General features: G+C 33.8%; 4 protein-coding genes and 3 pseudogenes across 7 annotated transcripts, besides 3 other annotated features; 5 read left to right on the forward strand and 2 right to left on the reverse strand.

The window, feature by feature from the left end:
- Nucleotides 1-1367: 1367 nt before the first annotated feature.
- Nucleotides 1368-2370: a mobile genetic element.
- TVAGG3_0863420 lies at nt 1448-2370 on the reverse strand (annotated as a pseudogene). Its single transcript has one exon. A coding segment is annotated over exon 1 (923 nt).
- Nucleotides 2371-3521: a mobile genetic element.
- Nucleotides 3522-3916: 395 nt separating this feature from the next.
- Nucleotides 3917-4392, forward strand: TVAGG3_0863440 (annotated as a pseudogene). The gene has a single exon. A coding segment is annotated over exon 1 (476 nt).
- Nucleotides 4393-4397: 5 nt separating this feature from the next.
- On the forward strand, nt 4398-5119 carry TVAGG3_0863450 (protein of unknown function, DUF4106 family; the record flags this gene model as incomplete). Its single annotated transcript, XM_051249780.1, has 1 exon — nt 4398-5119. A coding segment is annotated over one exon (722 nt), but the record flags the coding sequence as incomplete, so codon positions are not given.
- Nucleotides 5120-5193: 74 nt separating this feature from the next.
- Nucleotides 5194-5430, forward strand: TVAGG3_0863460 (protein of unknown function, DUF4106 family; the record flags this gene model as incomplete). The annotated part of the gene is made up of 1 exon (XM_051249781.1): nt 5194-5430. One exon carries the CDS (start codon nt 5194-5196, stop codon nt 5428-5430), a length of 237 nt encoding a protein of 78 aa, XP_051085256.1.
- An 831-nt stretch (nt 5431-6261) lies between these two features.
- Nucleotides 6262-15507: part of a mobile genetic element that runs on past the window's edge.
- TVAGG3_0863480 lies at nt 7683-8650 on the forward strand (annotated as a pseudogene). Its single transcript has one exon. A coding segment is annotated over exon 1 (968 nt).
- TVAGG3_0863490 (uncharacterized protein) lies at nt 10685-11133 on the forward strand (the record flags this gene model as incomplete). The annotated part of the gene is made up of 1 exon (XM_051249782.1): nt 10685-11133. A coding segment is annotated over one exon (449 nt), but the record flags the coding sequence as incomplete, so codon positions are not given.
- On the reverse strand, nt 13950-14569 carry TVAGG3_0863500 (KilA, N-terminal/APSES-type HTH, DNA-binding family; the record flags this gene model as incomplete). Its single annotated transcript, XM_051249783.1, has 1 exon — nt 13950-14569. A coding segment is annotated over one exon (620 nt), but the record flags the coding sequence as incomplete, so codon positions are not given.

The raw sequence follows: 15507 nt of genomic DNA on the forward strand, positions 1-15507 counted from the left end.
GATAATTTTCAAAAAAAATGTTATGACATTCATCATTAATTTGTTTCTACGTATGAAACAAAAACAATTATCATGAGATAAAATAATCTTTGAAGAGGTCTGTTTGACAAAAATTTTTAAATAGCCAGAAAAAAATATTGAAAAACATATAAATGTGATTGAATTATAAGCTGTTCATCTATGCATTACTGGTCTTTATAAACTTTATCAGGATGTGATATTGTTTTCAAATGTTTTTCATCATCTTTCAAATTATTTAAATTATATATTTTACATTTTCATAATATACTAACAATATATTACTGCAATCATCCTTGTTGTTGTCTTATGTAGTGATATGTTTGGAAATTGAAGAACTTAAAAATCATTAGAATTTATAGAATTCATTAATGCATCGTCATACTTTCTTAAATGTTTTCATTATATTATACCTATTTAAACAAAATGATTGCAAATATTAGATATGCAATAGATTGGCACTGTATTTGACCCAATTGAGTATGAGAAGCGGCACATCGCTTGATTAGGAAGATTGTTCCAAACACATATAATTAGTTATGAGAATATATGTGTCGAAAGCTTGATACATTAGGGAATAAATTGGATTTCATCAAAAATATTTTTTCTTTCGAAGTTAAATTATCTAATAGAGTTTGCGAATTAAGTTGTAAACGCCGAAATAAGTTGTAAACGCCGAAATAAGTTGTAAACGCTACTAATTCGACTAAATTATGAATATAGACTACACAAAAAATCATTTGGTATGCAAATGTTGTAATATGAAACTTATTTGAAATTCAATATATTGATATTGTTGAAAAAACATCAAAAACTAATAAAAATGATTTTAAACAAGATTTTTACTGTTAATTACTGAGTATATAAGAGGTAAACGTCAGTTTCTAAGGGAAAAATGCTCTAAATAGATTTAGTCATCCCCAGGACTCCACATACCACTTTTCCAATTTGAAATGAATCTTTGTATGGATTTCTTTGCATCGGGGTAACATTCCAAAGCATCTTCTAGTCTGTAATACTGTGTTCGTGATCCATAATCATAACATAGGGGTTCGAACATTTTACGATAATCGACGGCATACTGAAGAGGAAACTTCCCATAGTTATCTCTTTGATGTATATCTCTGGTTTTTTTTATGATCTTTAACGCCGTTTTCACATCACAACTCTTTACTGCATAATGTAGAGGTAACCTCCCCTCATTATCGCATATGTTACAATCTGGATCTTTAGAAATTAACTGCTTTACAATATCTGTGTGTCCAATCCATATTGCATAATGAAGAGGTGTCTTCCCTTCATTATCTTGTGCATTGATGAGAGATGAAAAATCACGGAACGCAAAAATATAGGGTGTCCAAAGGTGTGTTTAGCACAAACCTGAATACTGCGAATAGAAATAAACAAGTTACATATATATAAAGTTTATTTAAATATAATCACCATTGGATTCAATCACGCGTTCGCAGCGATCGATCCAGGCTTGAAAGACACGCTTTAAATCATCATGAGAAAATTGCTCAAATTGCTCTCTTACAAAATTTTCAAGATCATCTGGACTCGCGAATTCGCGTCCTTCAGCTCTCTTTTTTAGCGTGCCGAATAAATAAAAGTCAGAGGGTGCAATATCAGGTGAATAAATTGGGTTTGGAACAACTTTGACATTGTTTTCCACCAAGTAATTCATTACCTTATGACTTTTGTGAACTCTTGAATTATCAAAATGAATTGCAAACTTTTGTTTTTGTTGTTTGGATTTCTCAAACTCATCAGAATTGATAATTTGAGTAAGAACATTGTCAATTAGATACTGAGCATTCATCGTATTAGGTTTTTGAAGAATATCAATTGCGATGATGCCATTCACGCCCCAAAAAACCAACAACATCATCATTGGTGTGTCAATTTTTTTCTTCGGGAATGTTTGCGGATTTTCATCCTTCGGGATCCACATGATTTTGGCTTCTGTTGCATATTGAAACCAAGACTCGTCCCCTGTTACTAAAAAGCGAAACTTCTTGGATTGATACGCACCCAATATAGAGAGGAGCTCTTTCGAAGATTGGACTCTAGATTTTTTTTGAACTGAATTAAGGTTGTGCGGAACCCAACGTGTATACGCTAGTTTGTAGTTCAAATAATTGTGCAGATAATAACTAACTGTTGTACGTGGTATCTTTGTCATCTCCTCTATCCTTCTGAGTGATGCTCTTGGGTCTTCATCTAGCGCTTGAAGAATTGCTTTGATTTTTCTTTGATCCGGCGATTTTTTGTCAATTTTTATGATGGGCGCCTTTTTGTTCATGAAGTGATACATCCTAACATGATACGTTACAGTGGAATAGCTAGGAGGAGATATAAAAATTGCTCACATTTGCTCACATTTTGGCACTTTTTTTGTACGTTTGTCAAAAAATTGTGAGGAAGATCTCACAAAAATAGTCAAAATGTGAGCAAATTTTGAGAAGTGCTCACATTTTGACATACGATTATTTTCATACGTTTTTTTGATGAATTCTAATAAAACTTCATTACCACTTTCAGAACGAAGCGTAACTTTTCAGCACGTAACGCTCTATCATGTGTAGTGACATATTATTCAAAAAAACTCAGATTGCTTATCTTATAATAACAATTTCATTAGAAAAAATGCACGATTTCACGCTAAAACTTTGAAGCAATTCTTAAATTCGGATAAAAAATCGATATGTATTACACTTTAAACTTCAAAAAATGGTTCAAAATTTAGACTTAGTTTATCTTAACAATATAGCAGATTTTAAGCCGAACAAGTAGGAGTAATAGAAATGGCTCTTGAAAATAATTACAATTAGTAATATGTAAGTCAAAGTTCGAGTATTCTAATAAATAAACGTTCCGGATTTTCTTTACTACAAGAATCAATACTTAATATATAGAAGCAACAGTAAAAACTTATTAGAGATTCAAAAAGAAAGTTGACTAAAGAGAATCTTTTTATATAAGTAATTTTATTTTTTTGAAATACGAGATCGAATAAACATGTATTTTATTTTATTACTATAATAATACGTTTTTACATAGTAAGAAAGTTTAGAGACTGAAATGAAATTAAAAATTGAGAAAAAAATAAAGCTTTTCTATAAAAATTCATATTAATATATAGTATAATGATATTACAATTTATTGATCAAATAAAAAGAATATTTGTTGAATAATTTCTGTTCAAATTAAAAGTTCTTCAACTTACGGTAAATCTATCTGCCTTAAAAAGTATTACGATATTATGCAAAGTCAATTTTCTCCAAAAAAATATTTGAAGATGATACTTTAAGTATACCAAAAATACAAGAATTTTGAGAGAACTCAATGAATTTTTGTGAAGGTGGAGTTAAATTGAGAAGATTTTTGGTCAGAGAAAAACAAAAATTACTATCTGATAAAATGGTATTAAAATGAAAAAAGTTTAAACAAAGGAAATGAAGAATTTATATTATATTAGAATTTAAAGAAAAAAAAAAAAAAAAAAAAAAAAAAGGTAGTGGGGCCTCCAGGCACTTCGTGCCCTCTAGCCCTGAAGATGTTTAGTATAATGATTTTTTTTTCTTGGGATGGGCTTCCAGGCGCGTTGCGCCCTCTAGCCCATAAAAAATTTCTGAGGACGAGCCAGCCGTTGACTTTTTTTGTAGAGCACTCAAAATAGTATAACTTTGTCCGGACAAGTAAGGGTCTATCGTCGCTACAGGAAAAGTTACGGGCGTTCCAAGGAAGTATACTTTGAGAAGACTTTCCCCATTATAGAATGAGATAGGACGGTTATTTTACAAAACTGACAACACTTTGACCGAGTAGTTTTTTGTGCTGAACAAAAAGTGTCATATAAACATCTGTCAAAAACCGCTTTTTAACTTCACTTAAAATGCCACGTAAGCTACGTAAGAATATACGTAAGAGGAAGAGAGCATTGAAACATCCAATAGTAAAACTGACACCACAACAACAGTTGCAACAACAAATAATGAATGACCCCACTATGTTGCAACAAATGTCAAGCAATCCTATGCTTTTAAACCGAGTTATTGGTGCACAGAGTGGAGGTTTAAGAGCGGCACTTTTAGCGAAAATGGCAGGCTATGGTGGAGCTGCAGACGGAACAGCTTATAACCCTCAAAGTCAAATGAATTTGAGTTCACTCAAAATCAAATAACAGATGTCAAAAAGTCAAACATAGACATACAGAAACAAATAAGTGAAAACGAAAAGAAACTAGAATATGACAGACACACAAAGAAACTCAATGAGTTAAACGTAGAGAAAAAGAAGAAAGAAGAACAACTGAAAGAACTAAGTACAGAGGAATATGCAAAAAAGTGTCAGAAAAAGCAGCAGAAGTAGCAAAAATGGAACAAGATGTTATAAATTTGAAAAACCATACTACTCAATATAAAGTACTGAAAGATGAAGAAATAAAACAAAAAGCCCTGAAGACATATATGGATAGCGATGAGTATAAAAAAGAAGTTGAAGCAAATGTAAAGGCAGAAAAACTTTTACAGTTGCAAAACCAAACCGTACAGTATGAAAACTTAGCACAAGAAAGTAAAAATAACGACGCAGCCATGCAAAAGGCAATGAAAAGCGCAGAATATATAAAAGCTAATAATGACTGGTTAGATGCCCAAGCCAACGCCAAAGCAGCCCAACTTATAGGGTCAATAAGGACAAAAATACAAGCGGATGAAGACAGTTCAAATGAAGCTTTAATGAATGCTGACTTTAAGAACGCCTTCGAAGCTCTTCATAGTAAGGTGAAACTAGTGAACGACTTCTCATCTGGAAAGAAACTGAAGTCTGAAGGTTTCGACAAAGAGTTAAGAGAAGTAGCACAAAATATGACGAAAATAACAGATGCAGCAACGAGACAGGCAGTTCAAAGTGCCTATGACGCCGTTAGAGCAACTGTTGTGGAAAGTCAAGAAAAAGAGTTACAACAGACCAAAACAGACCTAGTAAATGCTTTCTTAAAAACGAAAAGTCAGGTAGGACATTATGCTGCAGATGGAACATATGTGCCAGCTGGTGGAACTTATATACCAGCTGGTGGAACTTATATACTAGCTAGTGGAACCTATATACCACCAAACCCTCCAAGAGAAGCACCTGCACCAGGACTACCTAAAACATTTACATCGTCACATGGACACAGACACAGGCATGCACCAAAACCAGCACAACAACCAACAGTTCAAAATCCAGCACAACAACCAACACAACAACCAACAGTTCAAAATCCAGCACAACAACAACAACCAGCACAACAACCACCTCCACAACCAGCACAGCAACCAACAGTTCAAAACCCTGCACAACAACAACCACAAACAGAGCAAGGACATAAAAGAAGTAGAGAACAAGGAAACCAAGAATTCTTAAAAATGCTAAAGGAAGATTATGGTTACCCAAATACTCTTGACTTTAGTGACAGATATAAAGAAGCTATTAGAAAGTTCAAGGAAGGAAATACTGACCCGAACCTATTTAGCTTTATGGCTCAGCACCAAATGGGATATAATTTCAAACCTGGAAAATACAAGCTCGCTAAGGGATATGATTTAATAGCATATCATCCAAATGACATGAATGAATTTACTCCGAGATATTTGGTGTCAGAGCTAAATGATATTTCAACTCTCTTCATGAAACGCGTAAAAAATAGAGACGGAACGAAAGAAGAAAGGTTTATGAGTCCGGATGACTTAGATAGGGAACTTGTTAAAAACGGTCTCGGAATATATGAAATGCCAGCAGATGAGGTACAAGAAACTCCACAGGAAGAAGTTCAGATACAACCAGACATGGAAGAAATAGTTCAGCAACAACAGCTAGAAGAGCCAGAAGGAAACGAACAAGTCCCTCCTTTGGAAACTAACTTCACAGAACTAGATGAAGATTTGGAACAGCCGAAAAATCTTGACCCTCAACAAGAGTATGAGGTGAATATGGAATCTTTCCAAGAGTCTAAGAAAAATTCGGCTGACATAGTAGAAGAATATCGAAAAATGTTTGCCGACATACAAAAGACTCCAACATCAGATGAAAATATTCAGCATAGAATGGAAGTACTGAAAGAAAATGTACGCAAATACAATAACCCTTTTTACTTACGACCATATAACGTTCAATCTTTGGCTGAACTCGGTGAAAATAAAAGGTTAAATTTCACCAAAAACATATAGAAATGAAACATTGTTTAAAGTTCATTCAGAACCTAACCAATATGGAAACAAACCTACTTTTGTTTCTGCAGACTATGGAACTACAATGAGATGGGGTCATAAAGCTAACCCGGATAGGTGGTTCATAAACTTACAACCACAATTCCAAGAAGTTGTAGACGCAATGGAAGTGAATGGTGAACCAGATATAGCTGGTATTTTCAGCGCGGCTTTAATGCCATTGAAAGATATGAAACATGCAGATATTTTGGACCAGTATGAAATGAACATGGCTGATGGAAATATAACACCTGACGTTCTAGAACATTTATCTCAAAGAACTACACAGAACCATAAAGATGGTATATTTGGTGAAGAGTTTAGAAAGAAAGTTAGGGAGAGAGAAGGAAGAGAACCTATTGTACATGACCTTGCAAACGAAAGTTTACAAAATGTCATAAAAACTTACTTTGCAGACAATGAACCGAGAAGGGATGAATATTTAAGAAAACTCAAATGGACAGTACCAAATGAAATGTTAGTATTGAAAAACATGTTCCTTGACAAAATAAAACCAACTACAGAAATAAATGACGCAAGACTGAAACATTGGGTAAAAGCTTTCCCATTCACAAAAGATATTATTGGTAACATGGAAAGAAAACCAGAATGGCTACAAAAACATATATTTGGAAACGAGCTTATTCCATATGGCCAAGCTCTGTTTGAAGAGCTTGAACCGGAAACTCAGGAAAGAGTCATGCAAACAATACGCGAAGACTCAAATACAAACTATGACAAAATCTTTCTAGGATATAGGTTACCTGAGATGGGCGACCAGAGCCCAAAGGCAAAAAGGACATGGGGAATTTACAACATACTAGGTGAACATGAGGCAAAGATGCAACAACTTGAAGCAGAGGGCAAGTTACCAAAAGCGACACCAAAGAAGAAGAGAAGAGTAGAACAAAGTGAAAGTAGTGAAGAAGTAACTTCATCTAGTGAAAGTAGTGGCAATGAAGGAAAAAGAAGAGTTAAAAACTCAGCCAGGAAGAAAGTAAAGCTTGGTACGAGTGGGTTCTATTATGACACATAAATCCAACTATTCTATATTTTTACCCATATGAAATGTACGCCGCTCAGAATATAACGCCAACAGTTTTGGATGCCATGAACGGAAATGTTTCCGAATGGTATAACGAATGCGACAATGCCATTAGAAGGTCAGAAAATAGTTCCTGGAACTTACGAATATACAACTGCTGTTTCTTATGGAAATGTAGGTGAGTTTGGTGAAGGTTCTTCAACAACAGTAGATATTGCATGCGACAGGTTTCACATTATTTCTATTGACAACTCATTCTTATACGTGGAACAAGACATTGAAATAAAACCTTCTGCCAAGTTGTCTGAACAAGAAAGGTTGCAATGGAATTTTCTATGTCGGATACCAATGCTCCAGAAGTTTTCATGGGATATAAGATATATTCTAACTCTGACTTAGTTCAAACAGTAACATGGGCAAACTATGAATGGTTCGCTTTGAGAAACTCAGTACAACCACAAGCTAGAGAACAAACAGACCAATATGCAACTATTGAGAAATAAGAAGACTTGACCCTAACGTTCCAGGAGTTTATTTAACCTTTCTGGTTCAGATGGAAATGCTGTCACTAAAGTAAAACTGAAACTTAGAGTTCCTTTGTCATCTTTCCTCATCTTCAGGTTTTTAAGATACTTGCCAAACTGGGCAGGAAAAATTTCTATCGAACTTACTCCAAGCAAAAATAACTTAGTCATTGCACCAACACAAGACCCATTCACTATTACTGTAGCTGGAACTGGTGGAGCCAAGTTCTGTGACTTTGCAAAGAGAAAGTTGACTTAGACTTTGGTTTCTCAAACTTCAACAATGAAGTAAACTATTATTTCAATGCTGCTGGAACTGCTTGGGACCAGTTAAGTTCACATGCGAAAAGTTTGAATGCAAGAGAATAGAAAGCAGACTTGCCGTTTATATGTTGGATCCAGATATTTCAAATGCTTTAGCTGCCAAATATATTGCAGTTCCACTTATGTTCCCTATACACCAAATATCTGTCAAAGACTTTGCAGGTGAAGTTGGAAACCAAAGTGCTGACCCAGGTGCAAGAACAGATATTGCTTTAACAACTGCAATGAAACATGCAGATACTATGTTTGTACTGTTCAGACGAACTATAAATGACTATTCTTGTTTCTACAACCCCGGTATTAAATATCATATAAACATAGATGGCAAATATTATCCAAGAGAAGAATATTCTACAGTTGAGGATATGAGGTCATACAACTTGACATTAGATGCTATGAACTTTAACAAAACTTCACAACAACCATTAACCCTGAAATGCAAAGTTCTATTATGCCATATGTGAAAGTATGGACCCATACAGGAAGTCAAAAAAACTCAATATACAAATGGAGACCGTTCAAACTTTTGGCTTGGCATTCCATTTGCTGACTCAGAAGACTTTATGGGTGGTATTTCAACTGTTGGTACAGTTCAAATACAATATACTGGTGACAGAGACGGTCCAGATGAATTGAAAGCAAAGAAGTTTACAAAACCAATAGCACTTTTCACGGAAGATGCTCTTTTGAAGATTCGTTCGATGAAACCTGCTGGGGCTCCTCAGATTGGCATAACGACAGCTTCCATCGAGCAGATTTTGGCAGCAGGTCAGTAAGTTGTTCTTGAACTGACTTCTCTCCGTCAAATATTGACAGTACGCCAGTTTTGACATAATATTGTATTATAAACTTTCCTTTAGAAATATCTGTAAGTTTTTGAAGTTATATTTTTGTCTGCTTCAAGAACTTTCACCATTTCAGTTATACCAACTTTCTTTGCTTTATGAAAATATTTTGGTTTCAAAAGACTGCTATTCTATAACATTTACCATTGTTTGTATAAAGAACTATTCTGTCAATGTATTTGTATTGTTTGTGTGTGTAAACTTTGTTCTGCTTCAATTCGAAGAGATACTCGAATACGTCCATCTTTTTATTCTAAGTAAAATGTCATTTCCGAAAAATAGAAGCGTAAGTGTTTCAAAAGGTTTAATGGCGGTGGCAGATGTGAAGTTAAATTCACCAACTCAAACAAACAGTCAAAGTGTTATTGTCAATGTCAAAGACAGAGATGTTGAAGTGGGGAACCATACGAAGACGAAAATGGTATAACAATAGTTCCTGTAAAAGAACAACCAACATACCCTGAAGTTAGCAGAGACTTAAGTTCTGTTGCAGATATTCGAAACGACTACCAACAACTGAAAGACAAACTTCAAATCAGGAGAAGATTTGTCAAGCTTTAGGTATAATGTTAAACTTGGTCGAACACAACCCTGTAAAAGTGAACTCATATGTCATTGCACCTCATGAAGTTTTGAAAGAACTATTGAAACTTTTGACAGAGGCAGACGATATAAACATCAAAGAAATAGAACCCGACGTTAGTTGCTGTGGTGTTTCATATAATGTCATTGACAAGATATACGTTATGAAAGGAGGTGAAACGTTGAACTTAAAATATAGTTTCCCAGACGTTATAAAAATATTTGACGACCACAACATTTCATTAAAATTTATTTGCTAAGTAAATGGCAGAAGACACAATGGTTTATACTATTACGACTAAAAACCCTGAGTCATATAATTCTATAACAACAAACTTACAAAGTCCTCAAGGACGATATTGTAAACTAACCTTAAACACAATGACGACTAAAGCCTGTTTTGCTCTTTTGACACCAGAAGATTTTATTGTTGTGAATGGTAAAAAATACTCCTTTGAAGATACTTACTCAGATATACCACTAACAGGTTTTGTTGACTTATTTAATACTTTAAGTACTGGTGTAACATGTGCTGCAACTAGAGCAGGTTTCATTATGTTTGGATGTCCGACTGAGTTTACTATAAACAATATGAGCTATAATACAAAACTTATATCTGGTTTTTACTACCAACAGTTTCCTATAACAGGAAAAGGTGTCATACAAGGAATGTCTGTTCCATTGACTTTAAGTACACCTATTTTATATATTGTTTCAAACTTAGGTTCAAAGTGTTATTCGAATGTCGACAGAAACTACTATGACCAAAAGATACTTATGCGTATAAATAACACATTCTCTGCTGGTTTGCCTATTGTTCATTCGAATGCAGAGTTTTCAGCTTTAGTAAACTCAAACACTTTAGCAAACATAAACTTAACCTTAGTTGACGCAAACTTTGTTCCTGTAAAACTTTTATGTCCTATGTATTTGTCAATGACGGCAGAAAGTTTCGAATTGGAAAGATGCAACTGGTGAAAGTATTGTATTACAAGAACAACTTCAACAACAAATTAGCTCAAGAACAACAAATGCAACAAATGCAACAACAAAGTCAAGAATAAAAAAAATATTTTTTTTATTTTTATAAAAATGTACAGAATAGATGTTTCAGATTTTTATGACTTCCAAGCATTCAGAAATATGTGTCCATTTCGAGACTATAACAAAGCAGTCGAGAATTTGAAACGTTTAGTCATTTATGTCGACTCTGCCCCAGAATGTTATGTTATGAAAGAATGGGATGTAGTCTTTAACAAACCAAGAGCAACAATAGTTTCAGAACAAGAATGTAGACAGAAACTTAAGAAAATAAAAGTTGTACAAGTTGGCATGAAGATGTTAGATGCTTGGGATATCTTATTGTCAAAGTTAGAAGATTTTTCAGTTCGTGGTATAAAGTTCTATACACCTTCTCCAAACTTCTATTCTATCTTCACTGGATATAAATATGAACAAGTAGAATGGAAAGAAAATATTATAGAAGCTTGGTTAGACCATGTCAAAGAAATTATATGCAATGGAAACGAAAGAGTCTATGAGTATATCTTATGTTGGTTTGCAAATATCTTACAACATCCAAGTGCTAAAAATGAAACTGCTCTCATTATAATTGGAAAACAAGGAACTGGTAAGAATACTTTCTTTACAGATATTTTGTGCAAACTGTTAGAAGGTTATTCGAACCCGAATATGACAAACTTAGAAAACATCTGTGGCAAGTTTAACTCCTCAATAGAGAATATGAAACTTATAGTTTGCAATGAACTTCAAAGTATAGATACAACAAAAGTTTTGAACTCAGATGCTTTGAAGAGTCTTATAACAGACAAAGTTGGAGTTTTGAAAGAAAATATAAAGACCAAAGAGTTTGTGAAAATGTTGCAAACTTCATTATGGTTTCAAACAATGCTGTTCCGATGAAGTTAGAAAGTTCTGACAGAAGATATGTAGTTGTCAGAACGTCAGATTCTCATATGCAAGATACAGAATATTTTGACGACTTAGCAGAAACTTTGACATCTGACTTTTACAACCACTTGTTCTCATATTTCATGACATTAGATATTTCAAAGTTCAATCCAAGACAAATTCCACATACCGAAGAGAGACAAACATTGTTAGAAGCAAACAAGAGTGTATATGAACTGTTCATAGATGAAACTGACTTTGAGTGTTTAGATGAAAGGTCATTGTACGATTCGTATAAACAATATTGTCAAGAATATGGTTATATGACAGCGTCTAAACGAACATTCTTGGCAAATGTCAAAAGTCTTTTAGACGTACAGAATGGTGTATATACAAAGAAAAAATTTTTCTGAGTAAATTTTAAAAAAAAATATTTTTTTTATCCGATAGAAAAGATGACAAAATTCATCTCAGTAAACAAGTACATGTCAGGACTTAAAGAAGAACTAGACCATTCACATATTTGAATGTTTACTTCTACCATTTTGAAAAGTCTTCATTCAGCAAAGTTTGGAACATCGAACCAGTTAAGTTTGCTATTGTGACTAAAAATGGTGCGAAATTTGAAGACTTAGACATAGAAGGTTTGTTAACAGTCAAAGAAAGTTTTGACAGAAGGTTCTCAAACTTAAAGAAGGCAAAGCATACAAACTTGTTATACCTTATGAACCAAAGAAAGCAGACGACTATGAATATTATGAGTCTAAGATAGTTGAAGTTCAAGGTAAATTGCGGTAAAAAGATTAGAGTCTAAGCCAGTGTTTGCTCCTAAAGAGGAAGAGAACATTGACATTGACCCAGAAATGTTCTAAAAATAAAATTTTATTTTTTACATGTCAAATTTCTTCTTCTCTGGAACTGGCTCTGGTTTTCTTCTCTTCTTCTTACTTTCTTTCTTTCTTTTCTTTCTTCTTCTTTTTGGTGGAGTTATGTCAAATTTGGCGCAACCTATTTATGTAAAAGTTCTTTGTCCTTTAATAGCTCTTCTATTCTGTTTTCTATTTCATCTTCAAGAACAGCGCATGTGTCTTCTTTGCATTCTAAGAACTTTTGTTGGACTTCATCTTTCCAATCGGCGTCATCTCTGTCAACAAGTCTGTCATTGACAAATTTTAAGACTGCTCTGCTTAATGTTTTATGGTTCTTGTCATATTCCAGAAACAGAACTTTAGAACAAATTCACCTTTCTTGTTTACACTATGTAAGATTTTATGGTCGACAGATGTTTTGCTGTCGAAAGTTTGTCTCGAATATAGATAGCGAAATCGCTAGACATTTTCTAAAAGATAAAAATTTTAATTTTTCTAAAAATATGTTAGAAAAAAAGTTTGCTGACATTGACAAAAAATTTGAGAATGTTTTAAACAAGAACAAGAGGAAGTTAGAAAATGCTCAGATAAAGCCTATACATGACAAGTTCTTATTTGCTCAGAATGGTATAACAGGTCTAATTGCACCACCTGGGTCGGGTAAGACTTTCACTTATCTTAAAATGGCTGCACAACAACAAGAACTAGATGAGAAGAACCCATTCTATGAGTTAGTTGTCATTTGTAGTACTTCGGGTCAATTTGACCAAACCGTCAATTCGTTCAAAGATATTATAAAGAAGTCTAAGTTAGTATGTATAAAAGACTCTGAGTTGTTAGATTGGATAAAGAAGTACCAAAAGAGTTTTGAAGTATAATGCTATAAATGAGTATATAAATTCTAAGTTTAAAGACCCAAATGAGGAAATGCAGAGAATATTAGAGAAGAAACACTTCAGAAACAAACAGAAAGAGATAGAATACATTTCGAAGAAATTGCAATCTTACGATTGGAAAACGTACCCTCATAGATGTCTTCTTATCTTAGATGACTTTGCTTTCATCCTTTGTTAAAGAAAGAGAACAAGACATGTGTCGAATTCTTAAGAAGCTCAGACACTTTAACATCTCAGTTGTCATTTGTGTACAGACAGCAAAGAGTTTAAGTAAGGATGTAAAGAGAATACTTACTGATATTGTACTTTTCCCCGGATTGTCCGAAGACGATTTCATGGAACTTATGAAAGAGTCCATGGCAGGTAAGTTTGACAGACATGAACTATGGGAGAAGTACAAAGTCATAGAAGACCCTCATACTTCTTTCAGAATTCATATCTACGCAAACAAAGTTCAAATTGTAAAAAGTCAAGCGTAAAAATAAAGAGTGCATTTACCCTACTTGTTTGAAGTTGTCAAAATACTCTGTTATTTTTTCCTTTAACAATGGCAAATCTTCTTTGAAGGTAAGTATTGTACAACCTTTAATATCATAGTGTGTTTGAGGTAACGTATCTTGAACTATTTGTTTCACATCTTCATTTGGGGTCATTGAAATCGGTAAGTTTTCGCGATAGAACCAATTTCTGTCAGATTTGTAAATCTTAGCAAGGTCGTAAAAGCTTTTGTTGTTTCTTCTGACTAAATGCAACATAACCATATCTCTGTCTTCTTCATTTTCCATCTCTTCAGTATAAATCATATACTTATAGTTCTTTTCCTTTCCTTTTGGTACCGAACGTGGTATTCTTTTCTGAAGGCTTTTGTCTTTTGCTTCAAGCTTGTTTTCTATCTCTTCACGTTCTTGTCTATGAATTTCATCTAACATCATGAAAATATAACAAGCATAACGAGGTGAAGCCCACATTGCAACAGCATTTACAAGAAGTCTATGTACATACCAGCCTCTCAAACCATTTGACAAATTTTTACGATTTTCGTACGGAATCTCGACCCTCGGTTTTTCGAGGGTCGCAAACATATGAGGAAATTCTTCTAAAAGTTCTTTTGTCTGTTGGTTTTCAAACCAATGATATGCTTGCTTTGTAGAACGAAGAGCATTCAAAATACTTTGCATTTGGTACATATCGTCTTTGACCGAACGAATGAGACGTAACTGTTTGTTATACTGTATGTACTCGTATTCTTCATTTATAGCTTCATGGACTATAACTGTTGTTGTGTTCTCGGTTGTTGACATATCTGTCTTTACATACAAAATAAAAAAAATATTTTATAAAAAACTAGCGTTATTTTTTCTATCTTAAGGAAATTCATGATTTTCATAGAGTTTTGGCGACCCAGATAAAAGTCGGTCTCGCTGTGCTTCACTGTTTTCATAGAGTTTTGGCGACTAAGGTTTCTTACCTACTCGCTGTTCTTCACTGTTTTCATAGAGTTTTGGCGACTAAGGTTTTCCGAGGGAAGCAATCTTATGCCATTTTACTCAGATTTTTGTGCTGAATTCAGCAAAAATATATTTTAGGGTAGAAGGTTAGATCTAACCTGTTTTCTAACCTGTTTTCTACCCTCGTGAATTTTCATGATTTCATCGTATATGTTTTGTCAAGACTTCTTCGTAAATGTTTTGTCAAACATGAACGTATATGTTTTGTCAAACATGAACGTATATGTTTTGTCAAGACTTCTTCGTAAATGTTTTGTCAAAACTTCTTCGTACATGTTTTGTCAAAACTTCTTCGTAATGAGCGTAAATCAGACAAAAATATATTTTAGGGTAGAAGGTTAGATCTAACCTGTTTTCTAACCTGTTTTCTACCCTCGTGAATTTTCATGATTTCATCGTACATGTTTTGTCAAGACTTCTTCGTAAATGTTTTGTCAAGACTTCTTCATCGTAATGAGCGTAAATCAGACAAAAATATATTTTAGGGTAGAAGGTTAGATCTAACCTGTTTTCTAACCTGTTTTCTACCCTCGTGAATTTTCATGATTTCATCGTACATGTTTTGTCAAGACTTCTTCGTAAATGTTTTGTCAAGACTTCTTCATCGTAATGAGCGTAAATCAGACAAAAATATATTTTAGGGTAGAAGGTTAGATCTAACCTGTTTTCTAACCTGTTTTCTACCCCAGTTATTTTATAAGCGTTTCACATGGTAAACGTTATTTTTTAAA

This window comes from Trichomonas vaginalis, chromosome VI, assembly GCF_026262505.1.
Source record: "Trichomonas vaginalis G3 chromosome VI, whole genome shotgun sequence".
Classification (NCBI taxonomy): domain Eukaryota; phylum Parabasalia; order Trichomonadida; family Trichomonadidae; genus Trichomonas; species Trichomonas vaginalis.